General features: G+C 41.1%; 1 protein-coding gene across 9 annotated transcripts in view; it reads left to right on the top strand.

Moving 5' to 3' along the window:
* Window positions 1-17,186, top strand: part of RHOH (ras homolog family member H) — a 56,053-nt gene extending 38,867 nt beyond the window's left edge. For 8 of the 9 annotated variants that reach the window (XM_066281254.1, XM_066281258.1, XM_066281257.1 and 5 more), the window contains 2 exons: window positions 12,936-13,055; window positions 13,405-17,186. In XM_066281254.1, the coding sequence (XP_066137351.1) occupies window positions 13,603-14,178 (576 nt within the window). In that variant the 5' untranslated portion in view covers window positions 12,936-13,055; window positions 13,405-13,602 and the 3' untranslated portion in view covers window positions 14,179-17,186. Of the gene's footprint in view, window positions 1-8,864; window positions 8,907-12,935; window positions 13,056-13,404 lie in introns of all 9 variants that reach the window. The other variant, XM_066281260.1, reaches the window with a different exon arrangement.
* The last annotated feature ends 285 nt before the right edge of the window (window positions 17,187-17,471 follow it).

Here is a 17,471-nt window from a genome sequence, read left to right as displayed (position 1 = left end):
TTTCTTTTTACTCTTTATTAATTCTAATTAGTGCTATCAATAAGACCACCCTCAGATGCCGATAAGAAAGAGGAAATAGAATATTATGGATACAAAAGAAAGAGAGGTAACACAAATAGATGTGGAAAAATCTATGGAGAAAAGACTTAACATATTGGAAGCCTTGGAGCTAAATGACAGAGAATTTAAACTAGAAATCTTAAAAATACTCAGAGATATACAAGAAAACACAGAAAGGCAATATAGGGAGATCAGAAAACAACTCAATGAACACAAAGAATATATTACCAAGGAAATTGAAACTATAAAAACAAATCAAACAGAAATGAAAAACTCAATTCACGAGCTGAAAAACGAGGTAACAAGCTTAGCTAACAGAACAGCCCAGATTGAAGATAGGATTAGTGAAATAGAAGACAAACAACTTGAGGCACAACAGAGAGAAGAAGAAAGAGACTCAAAAATAATAAAAAATGAGAAAGCCCTACAGGAATTGTCTGACTCCATCAGAAAGAATAACATAAGAATAATAGGTATATCAGAGGGAGAAGAGAAAGAAAATGGAATGGAGAATATACTCAAACAAATAATAGACGAGAACTTCCCAAGCCTGTGGAAGGAACTAAAGCCTCAAATTCAAGAAGCAAACAGAACACCAAGTTTTCTTAACCCCAACAAACCCACTCCAAGGCACATCATAATAAAGATGACACAAACCAATGACAAAGAAAAAATTCTCAAGGCAGCCAGGGAAAAGAAGAGTACAACATATAAAGGAAGGCCTATTAGATTATCACAGATTTCTCAGCAGAAACTCTACAAGCTAGAAGAGAGTGGACCCCAATATTTAAAGCCCTGAAAGAGAGGAACTTTCAGCCAAGAATACTATACCCATCAAAGCTATCCTTCAAGTATGAAGGAGATATAAAAACATTCACAAATACAGAAAAGATGAGAGAATTTATCAACAGAAAGCCCCCACTCCAGGAAATACTAAGGGGGGTTTTCCAACCAGATTCAAAGAACAAAAGAAAACAACACCACAAGTAACAGCTCCACCAAGAACACAATAAAACCAAACTTAAACTGTGACAACAAAGGAAAAAAAGGGGGGAGAGGATGGAGATTAACAGTAGCAAAGGATGATGAAGTGCAGAAATACTTATAAGATAGGGTACTACAATGAATATGGTAGGTACCCTTTTCATTACTTAATGGTAACCACCCTTAAAAAAACCACCACAAAAACACTTGACTTAAAAAAGGTAGCAACAGAGGAAAGAAGTATGGAACACAAACAAACAAAAACAAATGATAGAAAAACAAAAGAGAAGAATCAAACTAGATACAAAACTAACAGAAAGCAATTTATAAAATGGCAGTAGGGAACCCACAAGTGTCAATAATTACACTAAATGTAAATGGATTAAACTTACCAATAAAAAGACACAGAGTAGCAGAATGGATTAAAAAAGAAAATCCAACTATATGCTGCCTACAAGAAACACATCTAAGCAACAAGGATAAAAACAAATTCAAAGTGAAAGGCTAGAATACAATACTCCAAGCAAACAACACCCAAAAAAAAGCAGGCGTAGCAATACTCATATCTAATAATGCTGACTACAAGACAGAAAAAGTACTCAGAGACAAAAATGGTCATTTCATAATGATTAAGGGGAAGTTGAATCAAGAAGACATAACAATCCTTAATATATATGCACCAAACCAAGGAGCACCAAAATATATAAGACAGCTACTTATTGACCTTAAAACAAAAACTAACAAAAATACAATCATACTTGGAGACCTCAATACACCGCTGACGGCTCTAGATCAGTCATCCAAACAGAGAATCAATAAAGATATAGTGGCCTTAAACGAAATACTAGAACACCTGGATATGATAGACATCTACAGGACACTTCATCCCAAAGCGACAGAGTATACATTTTTCTCTAGTGTACATGGAACATTCTCAAGAATTGACCATATGTTGGGCCACAAAGACAATATCAGCAAATTTAGAAAAATTGAAATTGTACCAAGCATATTTTCTGATCATAAAGCCTTGAAACTAGAATTCAACTGCAAAAAAGAGGGGGAAAAACCCACAAAAATGTGGAAACTAAACAACATACTTCTAAAAAATGAATGGGTCAAAGAAGAAATAAGCGCAGAAATCAAAAGATATATACAGACAAATGAAAATGAAAATACGACATATCAGAATCTCTGGGATGCAGCAAAAGCAGTAATAAGAGGAAAGTTCATATCACTTCAGGCCTATATGAACAAACAAGAGAGAGCCGAAGTAAACCACTTAACTTCACACCTTAAGGAACTAGAAAAAGAAGAACAAAGACAACCCAAAACCAGCCGAAGAAAGGAGATAATAAAAATCAGAGCAGAAATAAATGAAATAGAGAACAGAAAAACTATAGAAAAAATCAATAAAACAAGGAGCTGGTTCTTTGAAAAGATCAACAAAATTGACAAACCCTTGGCAAGACTCACCAAGGAAAAAAGACACAGGACTCAAATAAATAAAATCCAAAATGAAAGAGGAGAGATCACCACAGACATCATAGAAATACAAAGAATTATTGTAGAATACTATGAAAAATTATATGCCACCAAATACAACAATCTAGAAGAAATGGATAAATTCCTAGAACAATACAACCTTCCTAGACTGAGTCATGAAGAAGCAGAAAGCCTAAACAGACCAATCAGCAGGGAGGAAATAGAAAAAACTATTAAAAATCTCCCCAAAAATAAAAGTCCAGGCCCAGACGGTTATACTAGTGAATTCTATCAAACATTCAAAGAAGACTTGGTTCCTATTCTACTCAAAGTCTTCCAAAAAATTGAAGAAGAAGCAATACTTCCAAACACATTTTATGAGGCCAACATAACCCTCATACCAAAACCTGGCAAGGATGGCACAAAGAAAGAAAACTACAGACCAATATCTCTAATGAATACAGATGCTAAAATACTAAACAAAATACTGGCAAACCGAATACAACAACATATTAAAAAAATAATACATCATGATCAAGTGGGATTCATCCCAGAATCTCAAGGATGGTTCAACATACGCAAAACGGTTAACGTAATACACCATATCAACAAAACAAAGAACAAAAACCACATGATCTTATCAATAGATGCAAAAAAGGCTTTTGATAAAATACAACACAATTTTATGTTTAAGACTCTCAACAAAATGGGTATAGAAGGAAAATATCTCAACATGATAAAGGCCATATATGATAAACCATCAGCCAACATCCTATTAAACGGCATAAAACTGAGGACTTTCTACCTTAAATCAGGAACAAGACAGGGTTGTCCCCTCTCTCCACTCTTATTCAACGTGGTGCTAGAAGTTCTGGCCAGAGCAATCAGACAAGACAAAGAAATAAAAGGCATCCATATCGGAAAAGAAGAAGTAAAGCTATGACTTTTTGCTGATGATATGATCCTATACATCGAAAACCCGAAGGACTCCACAAAAAGATTATTAGAAACAATAAACCAATACAGTAAGGTCGCAGGATACAACATTAACATACAAAAGTCCATAGCCTTTCTATATGCCAACAATGAAATATTAGAAAACGAACTCAAAAAAATAATCCCCTTCACGATTGCAACAAAAAAAATAAAATACCTAGGAATAAACATAACAAAGAACGTAAAGGACCTATATAATGAAAATTACAAAGCATTGTTAAGGGAAATCGAAAAAGATACAATGAGATGGAAAAATATTCCTTGTTCTTGGATAGGAAGAATAAATATAATCAAAATGGCCATATTACCCAAAGCAATATACAAATTTAATGCAATTCCCATCAAAATCCCTATGAGATTTTTTAAAGAAATGGAACAAAAAATCATCAGATTTATATGGAACTATAAAAAACCCCGAATAGCCAAAACAATCCTAAGGAAAAAGAATGAAGCTGGGGGCATTACAATACCTGACTTTAAACTATATTATAGGGCCACGATAATCAAAACAGCATGGTATTGGCAAAAAAATAGACACTCAGACCAATGGAACAGAATAGAAAGCCCAGAAATAAAACCACATATATATGGTCAAATAATCTTTGATAAAGGGGCCAACAACACACAATGGAGAAAAGAAAGCCTCTTCAACAAATGGTGTTGGGAAAACTGGAAAGCCACATGCAAAAAAATGGAACTCGACTACAGCCTGTCCCTGTGTACTAAAATTAATTCAAAATGGATCAAAGACCTAAATATAAGACCTGAAACAATAAAGTACATAGAAGAAGACATAGGTACTAAAATCATGGACCTGGGTTTTAAAGAACATTTTATGAACTTGACTCCAATGGCAAGAGAAGTGAAGGCAAAGATAAATGAATGGGACTACATCAGAATTAAAAGTTTTTGCTCAGCAAGAGAAACTGATATCAAAATAAACAGACAGCCAACTATATGGGAACTGATATTTTCAAACGACAGCTCAGATAAGGGCCTAATATCCAAAATTTACAAAGAACTCATAAAACTCAACAACAAACAAACAAACAATCCAATAAAAAAATGGGAAGAGGACGTGAACAGACACTTCTCCCAGGAAGAGATACAAATGGCCAACAGATATATGAAAAGATGCTCAGCTTCATTAGTTATTAGAGAAATGCAAATCAAAACTACAATGAGATACCGCCTCACTCCTGTTAGATTAGCTATTATCAACAAGACGGGTAATAGCAAATGTTGGAGAGGCTGTGGAGAAAAAGGAACCCTCATTCACTGTTGGTGGGACTGTAAAGTAGTACAACCATTATGGAGGAAAGTATGGTGGTTCCTCAAAAAACTGCAAATAGAACTACCTTATGACCCAGCAATCCCTCTACTGGGTATATACCCCAAAACCTCAGAAACATTGATACGTGAAGACACGTGTAGCCCCATGTTCATTGCAGCACTGTTCACAGTGGCCAAGACATGGAAACAACCAAAAAGCCCTTCAATAGAAGACTGGATAAAGAAGATGTGGCACATATACACTATGGAATACTACTCAGCCATAAGAAATGATGACATCAGATCATTTACAGCAAAATGGTGGGATCTTGATAACATTATAAGGAGTGAAATAAGTAAATCAGAAAAAAACAAGAACTACATGATTCCATACATTGGTGGAACATAAAAATGAGACTAAGAGACATGGACAAGAGTGTGGTGGTTACCAAGGGTGGGGGGGGGGGGGAGGGAGGACATGGGAGGGAGGGAGGGAGAGAGTTAGGGGGAGGGGGAGGGGCACAGAGAACTAGATAGAGGGTGACGGAGGACAATCTGACTTTGGGCGAGGGGTTTGCAACATAATTTGATGACAAAATAACCTAGACATGTTTTCTTTGAATATATGTACCCTGATTTATTAATGTCATCCCATTACCATTAATAAAAATTTATTAAAAAAAAAAAAAAAAAAGTAAAGACCATTTTTAATTCATGGGCCACATAGAAACAGATGTGAGGTTTGGCCCGTGGGTGAGTCATAGGTTGTCAACCTGGATTTATAGCATCATTACATCATGGACGTTTAGATATGTGTGTCTCTGCCTCTTTGCTCTCTCTTTCTCAAACAATTCAACTTGGGCCCCAAACATGCAGAGCCAACTGAGAAAATATGAGTCCCTTGGTAAATGAAACTCACATTCTTTGGAAAGAAGTTCAGAGACCATGTAACCTTTTTTGAGCATGTCCCATGGGGGCTGTACCCTGGACTCCAAGCAGTTTTTCAGAATATTCTTTTTGTTACTTTGAGAGAAGTTATGGTAACTACATTTCCCTACCACCTTAGTTTTGAGATGAGGTTCTGGTGTCTCTTAATGGTACCTGGGCAGCTGGCAGACTGGCTGTCCTTGTTTTTGATTCTGTATTTGATTCTGAGAACTCTAGACCCGTGGTGACAATTATTTCATTCTCAGGATTGGGAGGGACCAGTTAGGGGAGGGGTTGGAACAGAGGAGGGGAAAGGTGGGTGCCACGGTCCCTACTTGGCCTGGGGGTGGGTGACCCAGGGCTCTGGCTCAGAGAAGCTTCAAGTATTAAGGTTCTGCGATAATAGAAAGCCATGAGACTTGGTGATGTTCCATTTTAATTCAACTGTGATGGGGCTAAATAGGGCTTAGGCTTGGGAATGTCAATATTGCTTAGATCTTTGACTCTGGAGAACATGTATTAAAAGTTGCAAACCCGGATCTTGCAAGCAAACTTTCAGAACAAAATCCATTTGGAATTGAGATGATATGTGTACAAAAATAAACTGATTTGAGCCTGACCAGATGGTGGCTCAGTAGATAGAGCATCAGACTGAGACACGGAGGACCCAGGTTTGAAACCTCGGGGTCACCAGCTTGAGCGCAAGCTCATCTGGCTTGAGTGAGGGCTCACCAGCTTGAGTGCGGGGTCGCTGGCTTTAGCCCAAGGTCCCTGGCTTGAGCAAGGGATAACTCGCTCTGCTGTACCCACCCCCCTCGTCAAGGCACATATGAGAAAGCAATCAATGAACAACTAAGGAGACTAAGGAGACGCAAAGAAGAATTGATGATTCTCATCTCTCTCCCTTCCTGCCTATCTGTCCCTATCTGTCCCTTTCTCTGTCTCTGTCACACAACCCCCCCAAAAAACAAACAAACAAACAAAAACTGTTTTGAAAGTGATTTCCTTTTGTGAGTTTGAGGGGGAACTTACTCATTATTTGTAGCAATTGTAAACAAGCAGTGAGGAACTAAAGAAAGTTTGAGAGTTAGTGGAATGAACTTTTGCAAGAGGAAACAAAATAAACTAATACTTGAGAAGATGTTCACTGCAAAGGCAATGACCTTAATTTAAAAAATACAATACTTTTACTGAAGTTTGATCTACATACAGAAACACGAGCACATCGTGGGTCTACAGCTTGATGAATCCTCACACTGAACACACTTGTGGAACCAGCTTCCAAATCAAGAAATAATTACCTTCTTGTAACATATCAAGACCTATATAGTTTATGTGTAGGAGGAATGGGGACCTGGCTCGCAGGCATGGCTAAAACACGTGTTTCACACTGGGTCTGCATAGGAAGCACAGCTTTATCTGAGTTGCACTGGACAGGGCTGAGGGGCATTACGGTGTGGGGGTGATGCAGGGATCCACTGCGGCTTTGGAGGCCGACTCTGGTGTGACTGTAGGCAAGATTCTCACCTCCTGAAATCTCTGTAGTTGTGAAATGTAATCTCCCTGAGGACAGCAGCGATCTCCTTCGTTAATTATGCCTCAGGATCTGCCGCAGGGGAAGCCCTAAACTAAATTTTTTTAAAAAATGAATGAAACAACTAATGAATAATACATACCAAGTACTTTGTACCATCCCTGGAAGATGCTAAAAAATGTAAATAAAAGTCACAGAATGACCCACTGGCCCAGTAATGCCACATCTGTGAATATCTCCCCTAAGAACATATTTCACATTGTCCACTGAAAAGTAACTTGAGTCCATATACGATCACGCATGGCGCAGCTGTTAATGATGATGAGATGCTGGAACTGGCTCCAAGACTGCTGGCAATGGACTGGCTGGGCAAGTGTGAGTTGTTAAAACAATGGAAAGCTATTTTATCTCAAACCTGGCAAGTATGTACTCTATGCTGAAAATAAACATTTTTTAAATTGTGAAAATATGTTTAGATGATATATACAAGTGTATATTATTAGAGAATTAAAACTGAGTAAGAGTATGGAGTGTAACATTTAGAGATGGTTACTGGGTTTTTAACATTCAGATGCATACAAATTTTTGAATTTTCTCTGTCCTGTGGGGGGAGGGGGGGGAAGAACCAAACAAAGCACTCACTTTCTCTTGCCACATAGGGAGCTCTCCAATAGCTCCCCAAAGGGAGCAGGGCCTGCCCCTGCTGTGGTGTTTCTGCCAGGCTGTGGAGGGGCCGCTGATGGTGGGCGCTGGACGGGAGATGAATTGCTGAGGAGCATGACGGTTTCCTAATCATCTAAATGTGCCAGGTGTGTGGCACAATCTATTTCCTCAGTGGAGGAATTGACGGCTGCCAGTGCAGGTCCTTGGCCCGAAGCTCTTTAGAGGAGCATGAATTTAGATGTATTCTCTGTAATCGACAGTGCAACCCTGGCCAGTGACTAGCATGGGTTCCTATATATTTTTAATAATATTTCCTTATTTTTATTTAAAATCAGGAGAATTTCAAATTTAAAGGAAAACATTTACTTTGTTTATTATTTCTATTGGGGGGACATTGTTTCATAAGATTAGATCACTTGCAAGTGTGCATTTCCATGATACATGATCTGTCTTTTGCACTGTGTGCCCACCAGCCGAAGTCACACCATCTTCCCTCACCATGTATTGGGCCTCCTTTACCCTTGACTACCCCAACCCCTTCCCTCTGGTAACCAACACACTGTTGTCTGTGTCTATGAATTTCACATATGAGCAAAACCAGGTGGTTCTTAGGCTTTTTCTGACTGATTTATTTCACTTCGCATAACATTCTCAAGGTCTGTCCACGTTGCCGCAATGGCAGTATTTCATCTTTTTGTATGACTGAATTGTATTCCATTATAGATATGTACCACATCTTCCTTATCTAATTCTCTATTCAGGACACTTCAGTTGTTTCCATGTCTTGGGTACTGTGAATAATGCTGCAGTGACCAAAGGGGGGCACATATACCTTTGTGGATAAATGTTTTCAAATTTTTCGGGTACATGCCCAGGAAAGGGATTGCTGGGTCACATGATAATTGTATTCTTAATTTTCGAGGAACCTCCATACTGTTTTCCATAGAAGCTGTATCAGGATTTACATTCCCACCAGCCATTCTAACAGGTATGAGGTAGCGGTATCTCATTGTAGTTTTGATTTGTATTTCCCTAATAACCAGTGAAGTTGAACATCTTTTTATACACCTGCTGGCCACTTATGTGTTTTCTTGGAAGAAGTGCCTGTTCAGGTCTTCTGCCTAATTTTAAACTGGATTGTTTGGTGTTGAGTTGTATGAGTTCTTTATATATTTTGGATATTTATTAACCCCTTATGGGAGCTTTTACTTGAAAATATCACCTCCCATTTAGTTGGCTGCCTTGTGTTTTGTTGGCAGTTTCTTTGCTGTGCAGAAGCTTTTTAGTTTCATAGAGTCTTATTCATTTATTTATTTTCCCCTTATTTCTTCCCTAGCCTTTGGAGTAAAATTCATAAAATCTTCTCTTTGAACAAGGTCCATCAGTTTAATACCTATGTTTTTTTCTATGTAATTTATTGTTTTAGGTCTTATATTTAGGTCTTTGATACATTTTGAGTTAAGTTTTGTATGTGGGGACAAACCAAGGGGTTATATTTAAAAAAAAAAAAAAAACAACAGCTGAGGATTCCATCAGCATTTTGAAGTAAGCCACTCCATAAAGACCAGATAACTTAAAACCTGCTATAATAATTATTAGTAAATGATAGTCATAATTTCACCCAAGTTTTATATTGTGCTTTATCATTCTGCAAACAAAAGAGTATTTCCAAACGTACAAACCTTTGTAAAAGTCCAAGCACAAATTATGGCCATATTGTTATTATCTCCACCTAGAAATTCTAAGTGCCCTGTAAGGAAGGTAAGGCAGACCTTATTCCAGTTTCACGGATGAGGGATAAACACAAGAGGACCAGCCATTTCAGCAGAGTGTGATGATGATGATGTCAGAGGTGCGGTGCGGGGAAAGAGGCTGAAACGGCAACACAGAGGGGGCGTCTAGTCTACCAGTGGGTCAGGTGATCCAAGAAGATTTTCAAGAAGAGGGGAGAGTTGGGGGTGGGTGTGGTAAGTGCAGGGCTGCTCTTGCCAGGCAAATAGAGAAGCACAGAGTGTCTCTGAAGAAAGAGTGGTAGTGAGGGGTGGGTATCTGTTAGTCGTGATGAGCATCGAGGCTAAAATGACAGCGGGATTTCCTGTTGGACTGCCCTCAGCTCTCCAGAAGATGAAACGGACTAGGCTGCTCATCCCTGAGCCCTCCCTTTTATCTGCCTTTGTCCCTTCGCTATGGTAGACAGAAGCACCCAACACCTTTGCCTTTGCATGATGAAGCCTCTGTTCCATCCTCTCCGTGTGTGAACTGTGGGGGCCTATTGAAGACATCCTTTCTGTGAAAATGATGAAAAGAGGAGAAAGGGAAGAAAAATCAAGTTATTGAGACCTGTGAGGTTCCAACATGGAAGGTTCCTTAATCCCAGTCTGCTTTAAGACCTAAAAAAGTCACTCAGTGGTCCCACATGGCGCTACCTGAAGTCACTCTCAGTAACATATAATTGAGGCCCCCCTGCCAGATCATCACATGTGAAAGACCACTGAAAACCACTTCTGTTTTCACCCAGTAACCCTTTTAGGAAAGATTTCTCTCTTTAGGAGAAATTCCAGTGAAATCAAGCTTATGAGCCTTGCCCACTGACGATGTGACCCACAGCGGCTCCATCTTGAGCACATGTGACACACCATCTGAAGATGATTCTATATAGGGTATTTTGCTCTAACCTGGACCAGAGCTCCGCCCCTGCCCTCCTCTCCCAGCTCCATATTTAGCCATCTGCTGAAGGCTACGCATGTTATCAACAGTTTATCTTCCGCCCTTACCGCAACAGAATAAAGTAGAGGTTTATGTTCTTGTATTCACTGTAACAGGCAATAAAGCTTTCTCTTTTGGGTTCAGTTTTAACAGAACCACAGAGAAAGCTAATCTTGTTTAACCACTTTACTGTTTGGGAAACTGAGGCCCTGAGAGCTGACGCGATGTGCCTCTGAGGGTCAGAGCGGGCCAGGGAATGAAGGTCACTTGATGAACAGAGCCTGTTTCTCCAGTCTGACTCTTAGGAGTTCTCTAGACAGCAAAGCTCTGACAGAACTCTTTGTTCACATTATATTTATATATATTTACACTACAAGAATAACCTCCCTCTTTTTGTAGTCATAACTGAGTATAGGATACATAGAGTATCCTTTGCCAGAAAAAATCCTCTTTAGTGCTACTTCAAATTTCTCAGTTATCATTTATAATTTTTTGTTATTATATTTGGTAATTATTGTCTAACAGTAATAATAATAAGGACTAGTTATTGTGTGTTTGCCTTGTGCTGACTATGTACATATCGTATGTTTATATTATGCACTATGCTAAGGATCTTATACATCTAAGCACACTTAACCCTCTCAACAACCCTGTGATGTAGGCATGATTACCTTGATTTTACAGAGGAGGAAACTGACACTTAGGGAAGCTAAGATAGTCTTTTAAGGTCATCATACAGGTAGTCCCTTCGGGCAGCCCAGATTTAACACCAGATCGACATGACTTTAGAGCCTGTGTTAACAATCTGCCTCATTGATTTCTTTCTGCGGTATTTAGTCAGGAAATTTGGCTTTTATTCCAACTATTAAGATTTTACTTTATAACCAAAAGTCTGGCACATGTACATTTTTCCTACTTCTGGTCCTGCTACACTGGGGTCAAAATAGAGCGTAAAAATGTCTTAAGAGGTCTTAGTGTTGAACTAAGTAACAAGGAGGTCACAAAAGCGTATATTTAAGTTGTCTGTAAGTCTAAGGATCTACAGTGTGAGGCCCAGTGGAGCCCCAGGGAGACCTTGCTCAAACGTCCAGGACCATCAGGCATGAGAGTGACCCAGTGTGAGCCTTCACATAGAATCCAGCTGAACATTTGACACCCCGACCCCCATGCTATGGACTTTCAATATTTAGTATTTTAAATAAGTAGGTAACACGGTGGCTTTCTATAAATCCCACGTGCCGGGTTCTGTGCTCAGCCAGACTCACCACATGCTGAATCCTTACAATAATTACATGGAAAAGGTGCTTTTCTTGTTCTCATTTTTATGAACAAAGCCAAGACTCAAAGAGGTCAAGTAACTGGGCTAAGAACACTCAGCTCTCGTGAGGTTAAGAAAAATAAATATGTAAAAATCATATAAATTATTTATTTGATTAACTCGTTTGCAAAGGCTATTCTAGTTAATTAAACAGAGACTGTGGGTTGACAAGGATAGAAATGTCCTGGAAGAAAGTGTCGGTATTTAGGGGAGTGACTTTTAAAAACTGAAGCTGACCTCTTAGGCCTGCTCTACATCATTTCTTTATGTGTGACGTGTCAGGGGACCACCAGCGGAGAGCCGATACACCCGGATTGTATGGATAACCTTTACTCTGCATTTTGGTCTAAAGGACTTTTCCTCTCTCTGAATGGGGCTGGCCTTGCGATGATGTCCCTTGGCAAACAGGCCACTGTCTCCGTAGCTGATCTCATTGTCTAGAACTCTCTCACCTGCAGTGAATGAGAATTCACTTGACCCTTCCATGAAGTTCAGAGTCTGTCATATCTATGCACCCCTGTGTTAGTGACAGGCACTGAATGTGGTTACTGTTAAGCAAGTTATTTTGCTTAACCAGGGGCCTAGCAGAGTCCTTGATATATAAGTAGCTATCCAAAAACGTTGAAAGAACTAAATAATTTAATCCTCACAACATCTCTGAGAAACAGTTCCTAAATGTATCATAATCTTGCAGACGTGCAAAGTGAGGCTTGGAGATAAGGAATGTGTGGTCAAAGCCAGGTTGTTGTGAAAAGAATGGAGTCTGATCTCAGATGCAGAAGACGCCAAGGACAGTGCCTTTTTCGTTACATCAGTAGCCTATGTTTGGAAAAGCCTCGAGGGAAAAATAAATAGCAAAACTTTAGAGTTCTGGTAATCTTTTCTCTGACCTCAACACAAATTCCCATATAAACCAAGGACTGGCTGATTAATCAATAAATGAGAGGAAGTACATCTAATATCATTTGCCCATTACATTTCTCTTCCTTGCAGTTCCCAAAGTGGCTGCGATCCGTTAGAAACTGAAGACAGAGCGTGCTGTCAGCTGCCTTCCCTGCTGCTTGGAGCGGAAGCCAGAGAGAGCTGTTTGAAAACGTCTCCATCACACACCAGGTTGCTATTGAGGTCTTTTTCATGTTGTGATCAGAGCAGTTGCCTGTGTTTTTATCACTAGGCTGATTTTTGAGATAAAATCAGCCTCTGCTTCTTGACTGGGTGGAGTTGTGGGTGCATGAGCTGGGGGATAACACATCCCAGCTTTCTTTGCTGGAGAAGAGTGGGTTAGTAACAAACTAGAGAAGTGATCCCTGAAAGTATAGTCTTTGGAGAAGAGTGGGTTAGACGGGTGTGGCAGGACGGCGACCCTGAGGTGGGCCCCGTGTTTAATCAGCTCGCCAGTGAGGAGGTGCCCAGTCGTCAACAAAGGAAAGACTCAATTTTCCCTCTTCTCTTTCTGTTCCAGTTGAAGACCAGGCTTTGGAGGTTTTCAAAGTAGCTGAAGTCTCAGTCGGATGGACGGAGAGAAGTAACATTCTGCACACTGCTGTTGGAGGTCCTGAGAACACCAACCCCCCTCTGGTTTTCATTCCCTGTGTTGCATGGCGTTTGCTTCAGCCATTCAGGGATTCTGAACTTGTAACTAGGGGTCCAGGCTGGGAAGATGCTGAGTTCCATCAAGTGTGTGTTGGTGGGAGACTCCGCTGTGGGGAAAACCTCCCTGTTGGTGCGCTTCACCTCAGAGACCTTCCCCGAGGCCTACAAGCCCACGGTGTACGAGAACACGGGCGTGGACGTCTTCATGGATGGCATCCAGATCAGCCTGGGTCTCTGGGACACAGCCGGTAATGACGCCTTCAAAAGCATCCGTCCCCTGTCCTATCAGCAGGCTGATGTGGTCCTGATGTGCTACTCTGTGGCTAACCATAACTCCTTCCAGAACCTGAAGAACAAGTGGATTGGTGAAATCAGGAGCAACTTGCCCTGTACCCCTGTGCTGGTGGTGGCCACCCAGACTGACCAGCGGGAGATGGGGACCCACAGGGCCTCCTGCATCAGTGCCATAGAAGGGAAGAGACTGGCCCAGGACGTGAAAGCAAAGGGCTACTTGGAATGCTCAGCCCTTAGCAATCGGGGGGTCCAGCAGGTGTTTGAGTGTGCTGTCCGAACCGCTGTCAACCAAGCCAGGAGACGCAACAGAAGGAAGCTCTTCTCCATCAATGAGTGCAAGATCTTCTAACCTCCAAGAGACTTCACCCAACACTCATCTACTCACCCCAAAGGCTAAGGGGAACAGGAAGAGCAGGCAGACCAGCAGGGGGTGATGCTCTCTCTGGGTTTCCCGAGCTGCATTTCCTTTTGGATGTGGTTGGTTGATAGGAGGACTTGGCCACTAGATGTTGTTTGTATTAAGTATACTCTGTAAATGAACTCCTCATCCAGTCCCACTAGAAGAGCCCTCGGGAAGCTGTAATGAATATTCTATCTCCGATTAAAAAAACTAAAATGGTCTCCATAATTTTGGAAAACAAAGTGAGTTTTCCAAAGAATTCTATATATAATGACATTTTATTTAAATAATAACAAAAGGTAGAGCTCTTGTATTATAGTTAGTTTTCATGCTTGGAAAGTCTTTCCTACATAGAGACACACACTGCTATATGTGCGAAACAACCTTAGAGGACTCCGCCGTACGTTTGTTATGTTATTTTCACCTGAAGTAGTGATTATGTTGAAGCCACTTGCCTGCTCAGTTTGACTGGATAATCGAATCTTAAAAGGACCATCAACTAGTCCTTGGTATTAATTTTCCACCCAGCTGTTATTTAGTTTGTATATAAAATACATTCGATAACATACGATACTTGAATACTGCTTCATGATTTTAAACAGTTATCGGTCTATTTTTCTGCAATCATATAAAAAAGCATTTTTTTTTCGCTTTTTCTGAAGCTGGAAACTGGGAGAGACAGACAGACAGACTCCCGCATGCGCCCACCAGGGGCAACGCTCTGCCCACCAGGGGGCGATGCTCTGCCCCTCTGGGGCGTCACTCTGCTGCAACTAGAGCCACTCTAGCGCCTGGGGCAGAGGCCAAGGAGCCATCCCCAGTGCCCGGGCCATCTTTGCTCCAATGGAGCCTTGGCTGCGGGAGGGGAAGATAAAGACAGAGAGGAAGGAGGGGGTGGGGGTGGAGAAGCAAATGGGCGCTTCTCCTATGTGCCCTGGCCGGGAATCGAACTCGGGACCCCTGCACGCCAGGCCGACGCTCTACCACTGAGCCAACTGGCCAGGGCTAAAAAAGCATTTCTTATTTATGATACTACCTTTCACCCAAAGAACTCCAATTATGCACTAAATATTCCTCTTTTGTTTACCAAAGCGGATGAAAAGAAAACCTTTCGGGTAGAGGATCAGACTGCCCCAAGTAATAGCAGCAGAAATTGAAACAGCATTGAAAAATCTCTCTTTCCTTTCAGAAACTTCTCCTGGGTTTTCAGACACTGGCTCCCATCTGGTGGTAGGCCTGTGAGCGACTGTGTGGTGGCCATCTGGGGAATTTGTTATTGGATCTCTTAACTGAGCTGGCACAGCAACATAATTATTAATTTTAGGATCTAATCAGAATAATTAGTAAGGTGTCTACGTACCTATGTGTATATAAAAGAAAAAAGGTTGAATTTAGAGCTTCTATTATTTCATGACTATGAAATACCTGAGTAAAAAAAAAAAGTCATAAATTCTAAGTACAAGAAACAGGAAAACCACATAATTTTTTTGATAATAAAAAGTTATCGGGGAAAATACTGAACTAATAGGGACCCCCTCAAACCCCACTCTATCTAATAGCTTAAAAGCAATGGTATTTATTCATCATTTGTTAAAGCTGAGAAGACTATGTAACTTGAGGAAGAAAATGCGAAGGCTGGTGCCCAGGAACGTCATTTACTCACCTATCAAATAAAACTCAGAACTACTCTGAACCAAAGTACATCATTGTTATGGTATAACATGGCCATTACACGTAAATGGTAAAGTAGTTGGCATAAATGACTTGTGTTGACAGAACTAAACCAATTTTTCAGTTTCCTTATATGGTCAAGTCTTTATACTCGACATCAAAATCAAATTTGTACTCATCTCCACACTGTTTTCTTGTCTCATCCACGTCTAGTAGAAGGCCTGGGACCTAGATCTTGGTCTCTGGTGGCCGAGGTGCCCTCGATTCCCTGGGGCTGATGTACCTACTTTCACCCAGCCCTCTCTAGTCTGCTGGTCTCATGGCTTGTCCTTCCCTCTGTGTTACCTGTGGCCCTTGCCTTGAGAGCCCCTATATCCGGCTCTCCGTGTTGCACATCTGGAGGCTTGGAGGGGTTAAAAGCTGTCCGGGCAGGGCAGGCGGGGGGAGCTCACCTTCCTAATGTCCCTGTTGATCCTCACTCTCTCCATCAACACACAGTCTTAATAAGTCATGCGGCTGCCCCTTCAGGGCCAGTCTTTAGTGTGGGGACTAGGAACTTGTTAGCAGGAATGAATCTCTGTTTATTAAAACTGGCTGTCCCCAAGCTTTCCTTTCTTTTTTGGTGAAGGGGGTGAGGGGTGGAGATGTCTCTGAAAATGGGAAAACCCGGGTACCTGATTCAGAGTGAGGGAAAAGAAGGCAATTCTCTTCCCCCAAGGGAAGGGGGGGCCAGAGAAGGCATAGTCCCCGGGGGAGACGCACAAATGAGCCTTCTGCCTGCTGGCCAGAGCCACGCCTCACAGTTTCCCCTGGGAACCCTCACACCTGAGAACAGGAGTCCATATGGAAACCCTCCCTAGTGATGAGACCTGGCAGAAATGAAGGCCAATGGATGTCTGTTTCCCCTACTACACCATGAGTTCTTGAAGACAGAGCCACTCCCTATGTGTCTCGGTGTCCCAGGGCCCAGCACAGGGAAGAAACCATAGCTAAACAAAGGTGTTGAATTCGAGAGAGAATAGGCCTTGGGCTCCTGTGCCACAGGTGGGTCTGGGAAGGAAGTGGACCCCTGCCAGCCTTGCGGGGGTAAGAAGTGAAAGGAGGTCGTTTTTGTTGGAACCCATGTAATATATGTTCTCTGTGAGTGAACGTTTATTTTTGCCCGCCTAGATTCAGGTGCCTGTTTCTTATACTTGAAAACTTGCAGGGCCTCTTTGTAGACTATTGTATGTTGATTCTTAACTATTCCAAGCAACAACATTAAAAATGCTCTTGTTTATATTAAAGAGTTGATTTGAGTGGTTGAATTATTCCTCCTCTTTTTTTTTTTTTTTTTGTTTTTACTTGACACTGACTATGTAAAGGGGGCCAGAGAATCCAGTGTGATAAAATTAGGCTGAGGGACAAGAGAATTGAAAGCGCTCCTGGTTATTGTTGGTTGAGTGCATCAGATGTGCCAGTCACTGTGCCCAGCACTTGAGTGTGCATTATGTCACCACACGGTGTGCAGCACTGTGATGAGTACCACCTTGCTCAAGGAAACTGAGGCTTGGCACTTTGACGTGACAAGT

Source organism: Saccopteryx bilineata, chromosome 5 (assembly GCF_036850765.1).
Source record: "Saccopteryx bilineata isolate mSacBil1 chromosome 5, mSacBil1_pri_phased_curated, whole genome shotgun sequence".
Taxonomy (NCBI): Eukaryota; Metazoa; Chordata; class Mammalia; order Chiroptera; family Emballonuridae; genus Saccopteryx; species Saccopteryx bilineata.
The sequence above is the reverse complement of the archived record's forward strand: the minus strand, read 5'-3'. Positions and strand labels throughout refer to the sequence as shown.